This window comes from Cicer arietinum, chromosome 4 (genome assembly GCF_000331145.2).
Source record: "Cicer arietinum cultivar CDC Frontier isolate Library 1 chromosome 4, Cicar.CDCFrontier_v2.0, whole genome shotgun sequence".
Taxonomy (NCBI): Eukaryota; Viridiplantae; Streptophyta; class Magnoliopsida; order Fabales; family Fabaceae; genus Cicer; species Cicer arietinum.
The window spans coordinates 9,601,222-9,617,621 of NC_021163.2; the positions used below are offsets into that span (position 1 = coordinate 9,601,222).

Consider the following 16,400-nt stretch of genomic DNA (forward strand, 5'->3'; position numbering starts at 1 on the left):
TCACATCAAAAACTTTTGTAATAGTTGACATTTTTTTAGTTTCTTTTGTCACTAATTCTAAGTACTTAAGAATTGTGAATTCCTGGTAGATTCTTCATACATATAAAGTTAGCACTCCTTTCCTCTCTATACTCTATAGATGAATCTTTGAGTTTGTTGAATGTTACAGCTTGCGTTTATTTTATTTTTTGACAGAAAAGCCTTTTATTATTAGCACCCAAAACTGTTTAAAACGGTGTATTTTAAGTATTTTAAAAACAAATGTTAAAAAATTAAGAAATAGAAATTTTGTAATAAAAGACAAAATTTTAAAAAATTAAATACACAAATTTTAAAATAGTATTTCTATATTTAGTTTTTTTTAGTAGGTTGTTATTAAAATACTTATTAATTAGAATTTTATGAATTGAATCATGTCATGAAAGGAAAAATAAAGCATGAATGGTGGAACAACATGAATGGTTTTTAACATGTCCACACTCACACTCACACATTGAACGATTTAGGATGATAAAGAATAGTATTGATTCTAGAAGCAAGAGGTGACGGATACAAAAGTGAAGTGCAAATGAAAAATTGGTCAAAGGGGAGATGAGCAAAAAAGCCAATTGCAAGATTGCTTTGGTGGTGCACTCAAACATGATCAGTCCTGCTTCTTATAATGACAACCAAGACAAACACACCATGAATACATATATACAAATTCTTTCACTTCATTTTCTTAAATAATCGCATCACAAAGTTTTAAAAACATGTCAACTAAATAGATAATTAATTGGTACCTATGACAAAAGGGTGTATCGATCTCATAAAAGAAAAATAAATATAAAATTTAAATCATCAAAAGAATAAATATGTCAAAATAATGTAGTCTTAAATGATTGATATTCAACTAAATTTTAGGATATAGAATTGTTAAAAAAATATATATTATTTACTGAATCGTCGTAACTTATTTAAAAATCTCGTTTTTACATGTTACATGTTAATTTGAGAGACATATGATAATTTCATCCAATATCATAGTTTGTGAGTTTCATATCACTTAGGCTTAGTGGCTGAATATTGTGGTTCATAATCAAAGTACTATTAAATTTTATTCACAATTAGAAACAAATTGAAAACAAAGCTGGTTACACAAACTCAAGAAGAGAAAATTCAGCTTTTGTAGATCCTTTTATATGTCTTTATCACATTCCAATAATGCCAACTTCGGGCCCTGATTGAAGCAGGAAGTACCGCAGTACCATATGGGCTCTTAAATCGTTGGGCAGAGGTTCATTGGGCTTTAATTCTTTTACTCCTTAAAGTCTAGTTTACTTCAGCTTTAGGTTGCAGTGGGTCTTGGTTTTTTTTTTTTTAATTTAAATAACTTGGGCCTATTCTTAGTTTAGTTACGAGAATTGTTAAATGTGCCCGATTAATTGGATATTTATTCCTATACATAAAATCGTATACAATAAACTTGAAGTATACTGTATGAAAAATGAAATTGCGGGGAAGGAATTGAGAGGAAAAAAAATTAATCATTTTTGTCATAGTAGGAATTTGTATCCTCTCAATTCTATTGTTCCTTGATCTTTCTCAATTCGTTGAATTGAAATTTTATATTATATAGATCATATATGTTAATTGTTTTCACAAATCTAAAATTACTTAATATGTCATTCAGACTCATAACGGTTTCTAAAAATATATAACACGTTAATTTTGATATATTTTAATATGTCATCAAATGATTTTATATTTGAGTAAAATTTTAGGTGTATGATATATATGATATAAACTTCCAATTCAATAGAAAAAGAAATTGAAAACATAAATATAAAATTAAAAGAAATTGAGAGGATTGAAAGAGATTGAGAGGATTCAAATTCATAATTTGAGTAGAGGTACACCCTCAACTTTTTTTCTTGTATAATATAAAATTATATTAATAAAAAAAAATAGACGGAAAAAAAGCACAAAAACCTGGGGGACATAAACCAAATTTAAGAAGAAAAAAAATACTAATGTCAGGCGGGTTTTATAGACAACCGTTATCTTGAAATTTTAGTTTCTTCTTTTAAGTACTTCAATAAAACTATTTTTCTTATTTCAAAATACGCATATCTAGTTGAGGGATATTTAACAACTCTCAGAGATTATACTAATTTGACGGATGATACATTAATCTCTTTAGGATTGAACTTTTTAATCTAGCGAACTTTTGCTTGATTTTTTTATAATTTTACTATGGACATATCAAAAAAATTTAGGCGGCTTATTAATTTTATTAAAAACCATTAATGTTAGTATGTTAATTATTAATTTGTTAGTATATAGAAGAAGTGAGAATTGACTTCCAAACCACCTTTATCACTTCATTTCTTATTTTGAGATTATTAATTTAACTCATAAATATTTCTTAAGTACAACTCATATAGTAGCTACAACAATAATAATTTATATGTTTAAAGATGAGTTAAAATCTAAGATTTTTTTCTTTATCGACATTTAGCATGTGTGAGTTTTTTTAGACTCTTTAGAATAATAAAAAATTTACTTGTAAGCTTGTGTAGAACATATCTTGATTCTTCCCTTCTCCTTGTTTTTGTTGTCTTTTATTTATTTTAATTTAATTGGTTAATAATACGTTTGTTAATACTGTAACTATATAATTATATATATATATATATATATATATATATAAAAGATTGTTGGGTTGTGAGCAGAGTATTCGTATTAACAGAATACGCTGACCATTTTTGTTGACAAAACTTTCTATACAAAGAATTACGAAAGAAATATGAGAGATCATCACATTAGATTAAGAACAACTACAAAAATGAGTTGAACACTACATATTTATCTAAAATCTTAATATATTAAATACATAATTCATTTAATTTAAATATTGTTCAACATCTAATTTTTCATCTAATGTAAAGTTATTTACTCACACTTTATACACCAACAAATATAAGAGTATACAATATTTTTCTAAAATATTTCTAATATATATTGCTGTCAGCACAAGTTAGGTTTGTGTGTGAATGGACCAATTTTAATTCTCGCTAAACACATAAATGAGAGAGTGATTGAAGAGTTTTAATGTATGATTGATTTTGCAATGTGATTGAGATGAGTTAAGCTTCTCTTGAGCAGTTCACTTCTGTAGAATAAACAATATCAATTATTGATGATTATATAATCAATAATTGATTTTTTTTTACTTTAACAATGAACCAAATTTGATTGAGATAATTGTGGTGAACCATAATTAGCAAAATCATGCCGTAAAACTAAAGATGGGCATAGTGTGACTTAACTCCAAATTGATGAATATTCTTAACTCCAGACCAAACCATGACAATACTCTATTGTGCCAATGGGGCAAAGAGCCTTGCGTTTAACTTTTTAATAATTTATTTAATTATATAAAATTATTTTTAACTTTATAATTAATTTTATATCAATTAACCATGACTTTAGAGATGAAACAACAATGATCTGAAAATATCCAATTTGGCATGAGAGATCGATGTTCTTGGTTATGAAGAGATTTTGACAGAACTATACACTCCTTGAGTTCTTGGTGTAGTAAAGCCGCAGGCTCCTCTCCTTTATTTATTAAAAGGGTGATTTAAGATAATTTTTTAATAGAAATATGATTTAAGATACTTAACTTTTTTATTTATTCAAAAGATGATTTAAGATATTTTTAAATCACTCTTTTAAATTATTTTATTTATTTATTTTATTTAAATAAATATTTTTATATATATGTTTAATTTTTTTTTTTTCGTATTTTTTCTTATGATTTTGTCATCTAATTAAGTGTGACGTGGATTTGTTCAACTTCATGGTGCGATGTTTTTTGTTTTGTCTATTTTGTGCGATGTTCATATAGACAAATAATTTATTTTATCATTCATACATTTTGAACAATGGACTTATCCATTAAACTTTGTATTTTCTCAATCTTATAAATAATTTGTCAACACATAGTTGAATTGATCAAATTAGAGATTACCTATAGTCGATAGGAGTGAACACCAATATTTTTATTTTTTATTTTTTATGATTGATGACATTAAAGATTGTGAATCTCGCATTATTCTTTACAGTCGGTTGATGGAAAACATTAATTTGATTATTACAATTAAGATTTTGATTTGATTAATTTTTATTGACTTATGTAATTTTTATGTGTACAGTGAATATATTTTTTTGCCTTCTTAATTGTTAAATTTGATTGTATTGTTTTTATGCAATAAAAAAATTAGACGGAGCAAAAATTTGGACTTGATGACACTCATGCAAATAGTTCTCCCTATTACTTTCCTCTTCAATTGAGTGAATATATAAATTAGTTATTGAAATTATAAATTGAGTTTTGCAAATTGATAAATATAACATTAAAATTGTAAAATATCAATTAAAATAATCAATTGATAACCTTTTGTCATTAGATATTTTAATGTGGCACTGTAATAGAATATGTGATCTCAAATCAATGTCTTGTTTTCGTAAACAAATTTGTCAATGAAATTTTTTCATCTCAAAAACAAATTTGTAAATAACCGTAATCATGCATGGACTAATTATTGACAAATTAGTCTATGAAAAATTTAAATTTCATAAAAAAAATTAGTTGATGTTGTGATTACATTAATATGAGATCAACGCAAATATTCAATTAACATGTCACATTATAACCTTTTACGATAAAAATTTTAATATGTATTATTTTAATTAATATTTTATAATTTTATAAATATATTTACCAATATTTAAAATTAAATAACTAATTTAACTTACAATTTCAATAATTAATTTACATATTCACTTATTCAATTTAAAATATGCCTTTTCATTAAACTCTTTAATAATAACTATTTGCCTTTTTTTTTAAAAAAAAAAAGAATATTTGTAGCTAAGAACAATAATATAAAAGAATACCTAGATTTCAAACATTAGAAACGGATCCCCATTGAATACATGAAATCTAGACAATATGCCAAGTTCCCTGTGGGCTTATCATTGTTTATCTATTTTCTCTCCTAAGAGAGGGGTCCTCACTCACTCACTCACTAGGGACGTATGGTTATCCCCACACTCACAAACATGAATGGTCCACATGTGGCCCAACTCCATGTGTCAATTCACCATTTCATGTCATGTGACTTCCTTCCACAATCCGCATCCATTCTTTTATTTCTAAATTCTCTCTTTCAGGAGACATATGTATACTTTTTCATTTCACTAAATATTTTATTTCATTTTTGAAATTCTAGTACCATATTAGTCTAATTCTCTATATCATCATAAGTCCAATTTCATCCTTAGAATTACAAAATATTAATTAAATTAAGGTGATTTCTTTGGTATCTTTTAGGACATGCAATTGGATATCAATACCCGCAAGGGAATTCCAACAATTTATTTTTCCAATACTTGATTCTATACTTCTAGCTACTCTTATATAATAGTAATATATATTTGGTTGTTTGGGGTGGTAGATACAAAAGACAAGCACATACCTCCTCAAAAACAAAAACAAAAACAAAAAAGACAAGCACGTACATGATTTTATGACCCGTTATGATGGAATGTAGGCATGGGAGGGAAAGGAAATGGGAAACAGAGGAAATTACAGATTACTTGTATTTAACAATCTGCTTAACATTGAGAGTGAAATTGGATGGCTTAAAAAGTGGGTTGAGAAATTGACATAGTAAGATGGTACTTGATTCCATCAGTTAATGGTCGGAAACCGTTCTTACTTCTTAATCACCTTATCTTAATGTAGGAATAGTACCAACATTACACAAACTCCTCTTAATTTGTTTTGTTCTTTTAATTTGGATGGATAAGTATTTAAGGTTTTCTTTTTGCAAAAATTTCTATTGTGTGTTTAGGCAAACAAAGAAATTTAGTGGCCAAAGTCCTTCATAAATATTGGTTGTCATTATTCTTCACTTGCATAAACTTGATTATTCATTATTAGATTGAAAGTTACTATTATAAGAAATATACATATTTAATCTAAAATAAGTGACAAGTAAATGAGGTACATCAAATTCTAACTCGTTTAATCCTTTTAAAATGAAAAATCTAACTCAATTCATAAATATTCGTAAAACGTTAATTTTAAAATATTAATGATATATAAAATAATTTAAGACTAATATAATTGTCTATGTGATAATAATTTTCAATCTATTAATAGATTTTATCATATGAATAGACGATAAAGATTAACACTAAAGTGTCAACACACACACACACATATATATATATATATATATATATGTTTTTCTGTTAAATAATTTGTCTAATCATGTTTTTCTGTTAAATAATTTGTCTAATTGTTTTGATAAGAGTATAGTGTTTAAAATTTTGTATGTGTCTAATTGTCTAATTTTATTTTTGGTCTTAAACTTCTAGTTTATAGAAGAAAGGACATTGCTAATTAAGAGTTAACCTTTATTCGACTTTTAGTAAAAAAAGATTGATAGAGAGTGTCTTTGATGTGACATCATTTTTAAGAATTCAATTTTTTTACACCAAAATCGAAATGCATCTTTAATTTTGTATTAAAGAATATTAGCGTTACATACTATTATTTGTGTTCGAAAAAATAGAAATAAAAAATATATTCATCTTTTCTCTATGTGAGTTTTTTTCTTCTCAATTCGATATAAAGTATGCATGTAGCTTGGACTCATTGATATACTTAGGAGGAGTCTTACTAGATGCAAATATAGATGTATTTATTTTGTGCTTAGGGCAACAAGAAACAAAGGTACATCATTTTGGCAAGTGTGACGTCTCTTTGCTTTTCTAGTATGAGGTGTTAAATGGGACATCTTTTGGTCATGTCTAAGAATTTACTACCATTGACTAGAGACTTTAGAATGAGTGTATTTTTTTGAACTTGACTCTTAATGCAACAACTTTGGAACAGGGTATTAAGGTAATGCGAAAATGAGTTTTGTTAAAGTCTAATGTATGGGTGTGTTTGTATATATTACTGATGTTGCTCTTTGATGGAAATATATATATAATTAAAGAAGTTCAAAGAATATCTGAGTCCAAATAGTAAAATGACACAAGAAGATAAATTGTAAATATACAAACAATTAAGAAAAGAAAGGCTACAAAAGCTAGGAAAACGAAAAGAAAAATCAACAACAAAAAACCCTTCCTACCAAACAAAGTAGGAGAAATAGAAGCAGACATCTTCGAGCGAAGCAACTCAAAACAATCGGCTAACAAACAAGCGCATATTGATCCACTCCGACCAACACCCCAACCTTTATCGCCCGTGCACAAAATAGGTTAAACAACTTACTTATACAAAGTACTAGAGTGGCCAAAAGCCTTACCTAAAAACCATTTCCTTGAGGAAAAGTTTATCTCGTCCACCAGTTGTTCAACAGTCATTGTCTTTCCATAGAAGACAAAATCATTACGAGACTTTTAGGTATACAACACAAGCAATCATATCATGAGGTAATGACAACTCCCACCCAAACCACCTAAAAATATTATACCAAACCCGAAAGACAAAATCACAAGTAACATCGACTCCATTCCAAAACAAACAAATGATGGGTTGCCTTCATACATGAACCACATAAAACTTATGTGACACCCATAGATTCTATGATAGCCCTCTGTCACAGAAGGTTATGTTGAGTAGGTACCATATCTTGGTGTAATATACATGAGAAGGCAACATCCTTACATAGAGCCCAACTCTTCCAAACCTTGACCAAAATTTGGATATCAGCATTGGAACAACTTCCCACACTCTAGAAGGCTTTTGGATGCAATGAATAAGTCGTGCTTCCAAGTTCATGAATCCTCAATTAAAGAGAGAGTTATCTTATGCAGAATCACTACTAGAAAAACTTATTTCAGCTGTCATAGTTAGCGTCGGCCCCCGACCCAAACGCTAGTTAGCGTCGGTTTAACGTCAGTCAAGCGCGCGCTAGTATGCCAAATATTTTTATTTTATTTTATTTTATTAATAATTAGCGTTGGATTAGTCGATGCTAAATAAAATATGACAGACACTAGTTTTTTTAAGTCAGCATGTTAGCGTCGGATTGACCGACGCTAAATTGTCTGATTTGTAAAAATAATTTTTTTAATCTTATTTGAAAAATTAATATTATTTTTTCCACTAACCCACTCCACTCATACCTCGTCACCTTATCACTTTCGTCACCCACTCTGAACCCTCTCGAACCCGTCACCCACTATGTCTTCGCCGTCAATCTCGCCCTCTCGCTGCCTCAACGTAACTCTCACCCTTTTGTTGCCGCATCACCGTTTCCCTCACCTCACACTCACTCTCACGGCTTCACCCTCACTCTCGTGACTTCACCTTTACCTAGTAGAAGGTGTTCTGCTAAAACTGTTTCAAATGTTGGTCTTTTCTTTTTCCTATTTCTCTTTGGAAAATTGTTGGTAATAATAATAACAGCGTTAATTGCAGTGGTTTAAATTGTAAGTGTTTTGAATGTTTGAAAGGTAAGAAATTGAGTAGAGATTGCATTGGTTTTTTTGATTTGGTTAGTGGTTATGAGAATTTAAGATATGTTAAAGCAAAAACTAAAAATGGTTTTTTGGTTGATGATGTTTTAGCATTAGGTGGAAGTGGTGGAATTAGAATAGGGTTTGATATTGGTGGTGGTTATGGATCTTTTGCTGCTATAATGGTTGAGAAAATTGTTGATGTGATTACCAATATCTTAATGTTGATGCACCATTTAGTGAATTCATTGCAGCAAGATGGCTTTTTCCAATTTACTTAAGCTTAGATCATATGTTTCCATTTTATGACAATGTGTTTGATTTGATTCATGCTTCAAGTGCATTGGATGTGTTGAGGGAAACCTGAAAAGTTGGAGTTTTTAATGTTTGACATCAACCGAGTTTTGCGGGCAAGTGGTTTGTTTTGGCTTGATAACTTCTTTTGTGCTAGTGAAGAGAAGAAACAAACTTTAACAAGGTTGATTGAAAGGTTTGGATATAAGAAGTTGAAATGGGTTGTCGGGGAGAAGGTTGATAGTGTGGGGTTGGGAAAATTGGAAGTTGTGTTGTCGGTTGTTCTTCACAAACTTGTTAGAGGTTAAAGGTTTTTAGGCAGTTAAACAACAAATAGCAACAAGTGAGTGAATAATTTTGATTCTGATATATCTCTTTCGCACCTAATTTGTGCGAAGGAATCATTTTTGATATCATCAAGTCCTATAAGAATTGTTGCCTTGCCAATTGTAGACCAACATTTTAAGGTGACATATATGATTCCTGCATTTTAAGTTATATTCTTTATCTTGTTGTGTATTTTTGTACTAGATGTGTTAGTTGATAAATTGTTAGAAAATGGAAAGAAAAAAATAATAATGAATTACATTTGTTATGTTTCTGCTTGTGAAGTTGTCATTATTTATCTTACTTATGTTAGTATTTTCTTCGTATTCATATTTGAATCCAAGTCGTTTAACTCCTTCAATTCTTTGAACCCTTAGCTTAAACCACTCGAGCTTCCCTGCTCCTTCAACTCTACGTGTCATTGTTAGTTTCTCAACTGATACAACTGCTATTTTAGGCGCGACCACTGCATCCAATTAAGTGATAATACCTAATTACCTACCAAACAAGAATGTGATCATTGACTTGCAAATCTATTTTCTTGTTGAACCTACTCATTGTTCTAAACCAAGATTCTGATTAGTCAACTCACAAGAATGTATGATTGCTAACAACGTGTTTTGATATTATAAATAAAGTTGACTTTTATTTTACTGTAGCGTTGGTGTCTTTGACGCTAACTATTTTATTGACTACAACTTGTTGACTTTAGCGTCGACCATTCAACGCAATTGAAGTTTTTCAAATGACGTGTCACCGGATATAACTAGCGTCAGATGCTCTATTCTTATTTGCAGCGTCAACTAAGAGTGGGTATGGTCGACGCTAATATAACATCACATGACATTTAGCCGACGCTATATATTAACTTCGATTGTTTTAGCCTAGGCCCGACACCGATGCTAAATCAACGTTAGCGTCGATTTTTGACCTATTAGCATGAGATTTTGACTGACGTTAAATTCAACTTTTCAAGTAGTGAATAGTGACCAATTATCCAATATATATATATATATATATATATATATATATATATATATATATTATTTACATTGTTTAGTTTGTTAACTAACTAGTTAATATTATTGTTAATTAATTAGTTATTATTTTATACTAGTTAATTATTTATTTAATTGACTATATATATTATATTAATTAACTATTGTACTTATATAATTAATATGTCCTAATAATATCCTACTCCCAGACAAACAAACCTCCCCTCTATATCAACTTCCAAATAACCCATGTTACTAAAGTCAAGTTGATTCAAAAATTTGAAAAAGTCTTTGAAATTGTATTTGTAAGGACAAATTCTACTGATCATTGTGCATGGAGTATTAGACATATTTTACATTTACTTTTTCTTATGAGCAACAATCAATTAAAAAATAGTACAAATGGGGTATTTGAGTTAGTCTCTTGAACTCTGTTCATATCCATAATATTCATATTTTGCCGTTCAAAAAACACTAAAAAAAGATATAGAGTAGGATGGGCTAAAAAATACCAAAGATATTTTTATAAGAAAAACATAGTTGGACCCATTATAAAAGCCTAAAGTTAATCACCAAAGAAATTGTGTAGATTCTAGTTGTTGGTAATAAGATACGAAATAAGTTGTTATCAATCATCTTTTCAAAAAAAAAAATGAAATTACGAAATAATTAAGAGTAAGGAATACGGGGGTCGGTGGCCCCAAGCCATCATCTATGAAGGACACAGTAGCCTGTGCAACAACAGCATATATAACAGTGACATTTATTACCCTCCAATTCATCACTCTTCACTCTTTGCTATACCAACTTTTTATTTTACCATGCAAAATTAATTAATTATTTAAATTTAATTTACATATATTGATAGAAATAAAAAAAATATTTTATATTACCAGTCTATCATATTATTATTTTAAAAATAATAATTATATAAATTAAATATTTTTAAATATTAAATAATTGTGATTTTAGTATATAAATTAAATTCTAATTAATTTTCTATTACAAATTAAACGAAGATAGAGATATTGTTATATTATATGCTAGGGGCCTATGGGTGGACAAGCATGCATGTAAATTAAGTATATATTTTATTTATTTATTTATTTGTTTATTTATTTATTCAGATGACACCAAATGATTGAGGAATATAACAAGAGAGAGTAGCTAAATTTTATGCACAACAAAACAATAGCCAGAAGATAAATAGGTATGTACACAAATACAGAGTGAATATTATTGTTTTCTTCTCCTCGTCTCTTCATTAAGATCCTTTCTTCTTGGTTCCATTTGAGTCTTCTTCTTTTTTTCTTCTTATCACAAGAGAAAAATCAAACATATATATAATTCAAGGTCCTTCTTAATTTCTTCTTCTTCTTTTTTTTTTTTTAATTTAATTTAACCTCTTTTAATTTGTTATCTTTCCATGAGACAAGGAAACATGTTATTGAATTTTTTTTTTCTCTTTTAGTATAAGGATTCAAACAAATATTTGATAGGTTTAACTTTTAGTTCAACAATTTTCAGATTGCAAAATAAATATGGCGGCTGCTTCCTCATCTACATCATTTTTGGGAATAAGAGAAGAAAATCAAAGTCAGATAACAAATCTTCATCATCTTCACCATCATCAATCCATCACTACTTCTGCTACTTCATCAGCTCCTCCAACAACAATTCCTCCAAAGAAAAGAAGAAATCAACCTGGAACACCAAGCAAGTAGCTTAATTAATTAGTTTATAATTTTATTACTTAATTAGAAACACACACACATGCACACACCCTTTACTATTTTTTTTTTTTTGTTATATAAAAACAAAGATAATGAAAACCCTAAATCATGAATATGAATTAGAGTTATCAATTCCTTTTACTAAAAAATATAAGAACTATATGATTGGAGTGCATGCAATTTCCTCCAAGTTTAATGATTCTCAAAATCATGAGACTTTAGGTTTTATTAATTTTTTAATGATTTTTCTAACTTCTATTTTTTTTTACTACTATTAGAAATTTAGAATGAGTATATGGCTTTTAAAATGTAAAAAAGAGAGTGAGGTAGTTCTTCAGTTCATGGTGCATATTCAATTTTAGCAAGTAATTAAATCATACAATTTAATAATATTTTGCTTAAAAGAATAGTTTTATAATATTAAATCATAAAATATTAATTTGTTGTTTGGCATTTTTGATGGTAAAAAGATCCAGATGCAGAGGTAATAGCACTATCTCCGAAGACACTAATGGCAACAAATAGATTTATATGTGAGGTTTGCAATAAAGGGTTTCAAAGGGAGCAAAATCTTCAACTTCATAGAAGAGGACACAATCTTCCTTGGAAGCTAAAACAAAAGTCTAACAAAGAGCCAAAGAGAAAGGTTTATTTGTGTCCTGAGCCCACTTGCGTCCATCATGATCCTTCAAGGGCTTTAGGAGACCTAACTGGCATCAAAAAGCACTACTCTCGTAAGCACGGTGAGAAGAAGTGGAAATGTGAAAAGTGCTCAAAGAAATATGCTGTTCAATCTGATTGGAAAGCTCATTCTAAGACTTGTGGTACTAGAGAATATAGATGTGATTGTGGCACCCTCTTCTCAAGGTAATTCATTCATCATCAACTTTATACATCTCACTCTTTCTATTATTATAATTCCCACAAATTCAATGTAAAATCATATAAGTATATTCATCATTATAAAAGTTAGGGTTCCTTAAGGTTTGGTTTTTGATTACTTATAGTTAACTATTTTTTATAAATGGCATAACAAAATGTAAACTAAGTTTTTTTATTCATATAAACTAAATATTTTTTTGGCAGCTTCTTCTTCATGTATCTGAGTTAGAGTACTCTATATACTCTTTAATTTATAAATATATTTTTGCATTTAAAATAATATATATAATAAGTTGAAAACTAATTTTGATAATAAAATACAAGTAAAAAACAGAAAAGTAAAATGTGAACAAGAGCCACATTTCATTTCTTATCCCAAAAAAAGTGAACAAGAGCTTTCATCCTTTCCCTGTTAGTTTGTGTTTGGGTGTTAGTGGAGGTGTATATTGTATGGCAGGAAGAGACTGCATGCACGTGAGTACACTGTTCAAATATAGTACAAAAATTGAAATGTTTTGAGAAAGGAAAATAAAAATTCAACTTTGGTTATTGGGAACAGTGTCCATATATATATATATACACACATAGATATCCTTATTCCCATTCACGTGTAGTGTAACAACATTATAAGGGTAGTGATACTGGGTTTGTTCTCACATGAGTTGGAATGGAAGTGTTGGTTTTTGTTTTTTTTTTTTTTCTTCTTGTTGGCTATTTGTAGTGGTTCAAATAAATTTTCAGGTACTTTCTTGCAATGGGTCCAATTGGCCTAATTAATTCTCTTCACTGGCTCCATATTCCTTCAATTTTTAATTACTAAAACAAATTCTCTTCATTAATTGGCCAATCTATATAGTCATGTTTGTTTCTCATAGATTTGCTAGCAATTATTTTGATAAATAAATTCTCTTGGTAGAATATAGACAAATATTGAGGTTGCTAGCATTTATTGAGCTGGACCCATATTGGAGTTTTTGAATATTGACTTTCATCAAAGTTGCAAATAATTCTCTCTTTTATTGATCAAAGAAAGACCTCAAAGTGGCATTTTGATTTAGAATTCTTGGTTTGTTTCATATTTTGGCATAATCCCATGGGCCCTCTACTTCTATTGTAGTTTTCTTAATTTTAACATAGTAGTAGTTTCAATTAAAGTCACAATAAATTTCATTTCACTTAAATCAACCTTCATTTTCATTTTTTACTAGTGGCTACCCGACCCATTTTAATTTTTTAAGTTTTAGGTTATAGATTAAACTATATCATTTAGTATGGTTATTTTATTACTATATTCTTAATTTAAATTAGGATCAGTTTAAATTTAATTTTTTAAGATTGATTTAAAAATTAGATTTCTTTAAAATTTAAATTTGGATTAGATCAAATTTGAAATGAGGATTTAATTTAATTATTTGATTAGGTAAAGAAGGATAAAATTATAAACAAATAGAGTTTAAGTGATGGATAAAAATTGAAAACAAAAAAAAAGTTATATACAAAACTTGATATAATGATATGGGTGTAGATATCTAGAATAATTGCTCTGGAATTCATTACCAATAATCCTCACAAAAAATAGGTGACAACTTTCATAATCTGCAATTTTGTTAGGTATATATAGTGATTAATTATTGAAAGTCACGTGACATTTTTATATTCAATTATTTTTAATTATTTTTAAAATGTGAGACTAATTTTGCTTTATGGACACCGCTACCCATGTTTTTTTTTATAGATACCATATAATTACCTACAAATATTTATATAGTTTTCTAATTTAATTAATCTAATTATGTGGTCATTAGTTTTTTTACAATATATAGTTGATGACTGCCTTGTGAATACCAGGAATATATATAATTGAAAGAAATATAAAGTCACATTCTTGTCATAATTAATTTAGGTCTTACTTGATACTCCACGTGATAAATTCAGTTTTATGTTTCCCTAATTAATTAAGGTGAATTTCTAGAACTATATACAATGGTGGTTTAATATGCTAGATATATATATGATGTGAAAGGACATATACATATATTAATTTGTTCCCTTAAACTTTGGTGCAGGCGTGACAGTTTCATCACTCATAGAGCATTTTGTGATGCATTAGCACAAGAGAGTTCAAGACACCCTAACCCTTTTGGTACTCACTTATATGGCACAAACACAAACCACATGAGTTTAGGTCTATCCCAAGTTGGTTCTCAAATCTCCCAATTGCAAAATCAAAACCAAACATCCAACACTAACAACAACATTTTGCGACTTGGATCAACACAACCAAAGTTTGAACCCTTAATCTCTCACTCTTCATTAATTGGACACTCAATTCCATCTTCACCATTCTTCATGACTGATATTCCAAATCAATCATCCTTTGAAGAACAACAATTCTCAAACAAACAACTACATGGTCTAATGCAACTTCCTGATCTTCAAGGCAACACAAATAATTCTTCCAATATTTTCAACCTCATGAATATCCATGAACATCATCAATTCAACAACAACATTAATACTAGTAACCAAGGAACAACACTTTACAATATTAACAACAACCCTCTTATAAGTGATCATCAACTCTTTGTGAATTCAATGCAACAACAAGAATCTCCTCACATGTCAGCCACTGCATTGCTTCAAAAAGCTGCTCAAATTGGTTCTACTTCAACCAACAACAAAGGTACTTCTTTACTAAGAGGAATGTGTACTACTTCTTCAACTAATAATATTAATGATGATAATCATAACATTAATGCAACTTTTGGAAGAAGTTCAAGTATGGAGGAAAATGAGCATCACAACAATGAACTTCATGGATTGATAAACTCTTTTGCAAATGGGAACACATCCATATTTGGAAATGTGCAAGGGAATGATAAGTTAACTTTAGATTTTCTTGGTGTTGGAGGAATGGTGAGAAACATGAGTGGTGGATTTTCATCACAAAGTGAACAACATGGCATCAATACTACGAGTGTGGTATCTTTGAATGCTGACGTAAAATTACCACATTCGAATCAACGTTTTGGAAGTTCAAATATGATGCAATGAGGAAAAAGCAAGGTTAGGGTGAGAGAAAAATATTGCTTGTTCTATGTGATTAAGTAAGTACTAAACATGTTTAAAGCTTTTTATTTTATTTTTGTTTCCTTAAAAGAAGTGTACTTAATTAGTTTATTGTTAAATTAGGGTTCCAATTCTAGAAATTTTAGTTACAATATTTGTATTTTTGTTGAACACATCCCTTTCCCAACTCTCGCTCTCTCTTTGAGTGTGATGTGATAGAGATATAATAAATTCACTGTTTCATTGAATTTCATGCTAGAGCTTGAGATAATTAAAGTTAATTTAATTTAAGACGGTAAAATGTAAAACATAATATTGGTAAATAAAGCCAAGTTGTGTACAAAAGTTCACCAAACGAAGATCGATGTTGGCTTTCTCTTATGTTAAGAATCTTCACGTTTTGGCTATATTCCAATGGAAACGACAAAGCCTCATTTCCCTTCAATTTCATCTTTGTTTTTTATGCGACGTACAAACTTTTAAATTAAGCAAGATATTTTGTATTGTTCACCTAATATATACATTACTTTTTTTATAATTTAAAGAATGCGTTATTAAATTAATTCCA

General features: G+C 28.8%; 1 protein-coding gene and 1 pseudogene across 3 annotated transcripts; both read left to right on the forward strand.

The window, feature by feature from the left end:
* Positions 1-8,193: 8,193 nt before the first annotated feature.
* Positions 8,194-10,134, forward strand: LOC101501483 (probable methyltransferase At1g29790; annotated as a pseudogene).
* A 1,086-nt stretch (positions 10,135-11,220) lies between these two features.
* On the forward strand, positions 11,221-16,080 carry LOC101499477 (protein indeterminate-domain 4, chloroplastic-like). 3 transcript variants are annotated; one of them, XM_004496166.4, is made up of 4 exons: positions 11,221-11,358; positions 11,676-11,864; positions 12,352-12,748; positions 14,830-16,080. In XM_004496166.4, exons 2-4 carry the CDS (start codon positions 11,690-11,692, stop codon positions 15,815-15,817), a joined length of 1,560 nt encoding a protein of 519 aa, XP_004496223.1. In that variant the 5' UTR covers positions 11,221-11,358; positions 11,676-11,689; the 3' UTR covers positions 15,818-16,080. The 3 variants fall into 3 exon arrangements, with proteins under 3 accessions (XP_004496223.1, XP_004496222.1, XP_027189666.1); XM_004496165.4 differs by having other exon boundaries at positions 11,342-11,501; XM_027333865.1 differs by lacking the exon at positions 11,221-11,358 and having other exon boundaries at positions 11,661-11,864.
* Positions 16,081-16,400: the final 320 nt, after the last annotated feature.

Bases quoted from the DNA above. Each gene is read 5' to 3' on its own strand.
- LOC101499477 (XM_004496166.4), top strand. From the start codon at position 11,690: ATGGCGGCTGCTTCCTCATCTACATCATTTTTGGGAATAAGAGAAGAA. The intron at 11,865-12,351 runs GCAAGTAGCTTA...GATGGTAAAAAG, and splicing joins AAATCAACCTGGAACACCAA to ATCCAGATGCAGAGGTAATA. The intron at 12,749-14,829 runs GTAATTCATTCA...ACTTTGGTGCAG, and splicing joins TGTGGCACCCTCTTCTCAAG to GCGTGACAGTTTCATCACTC.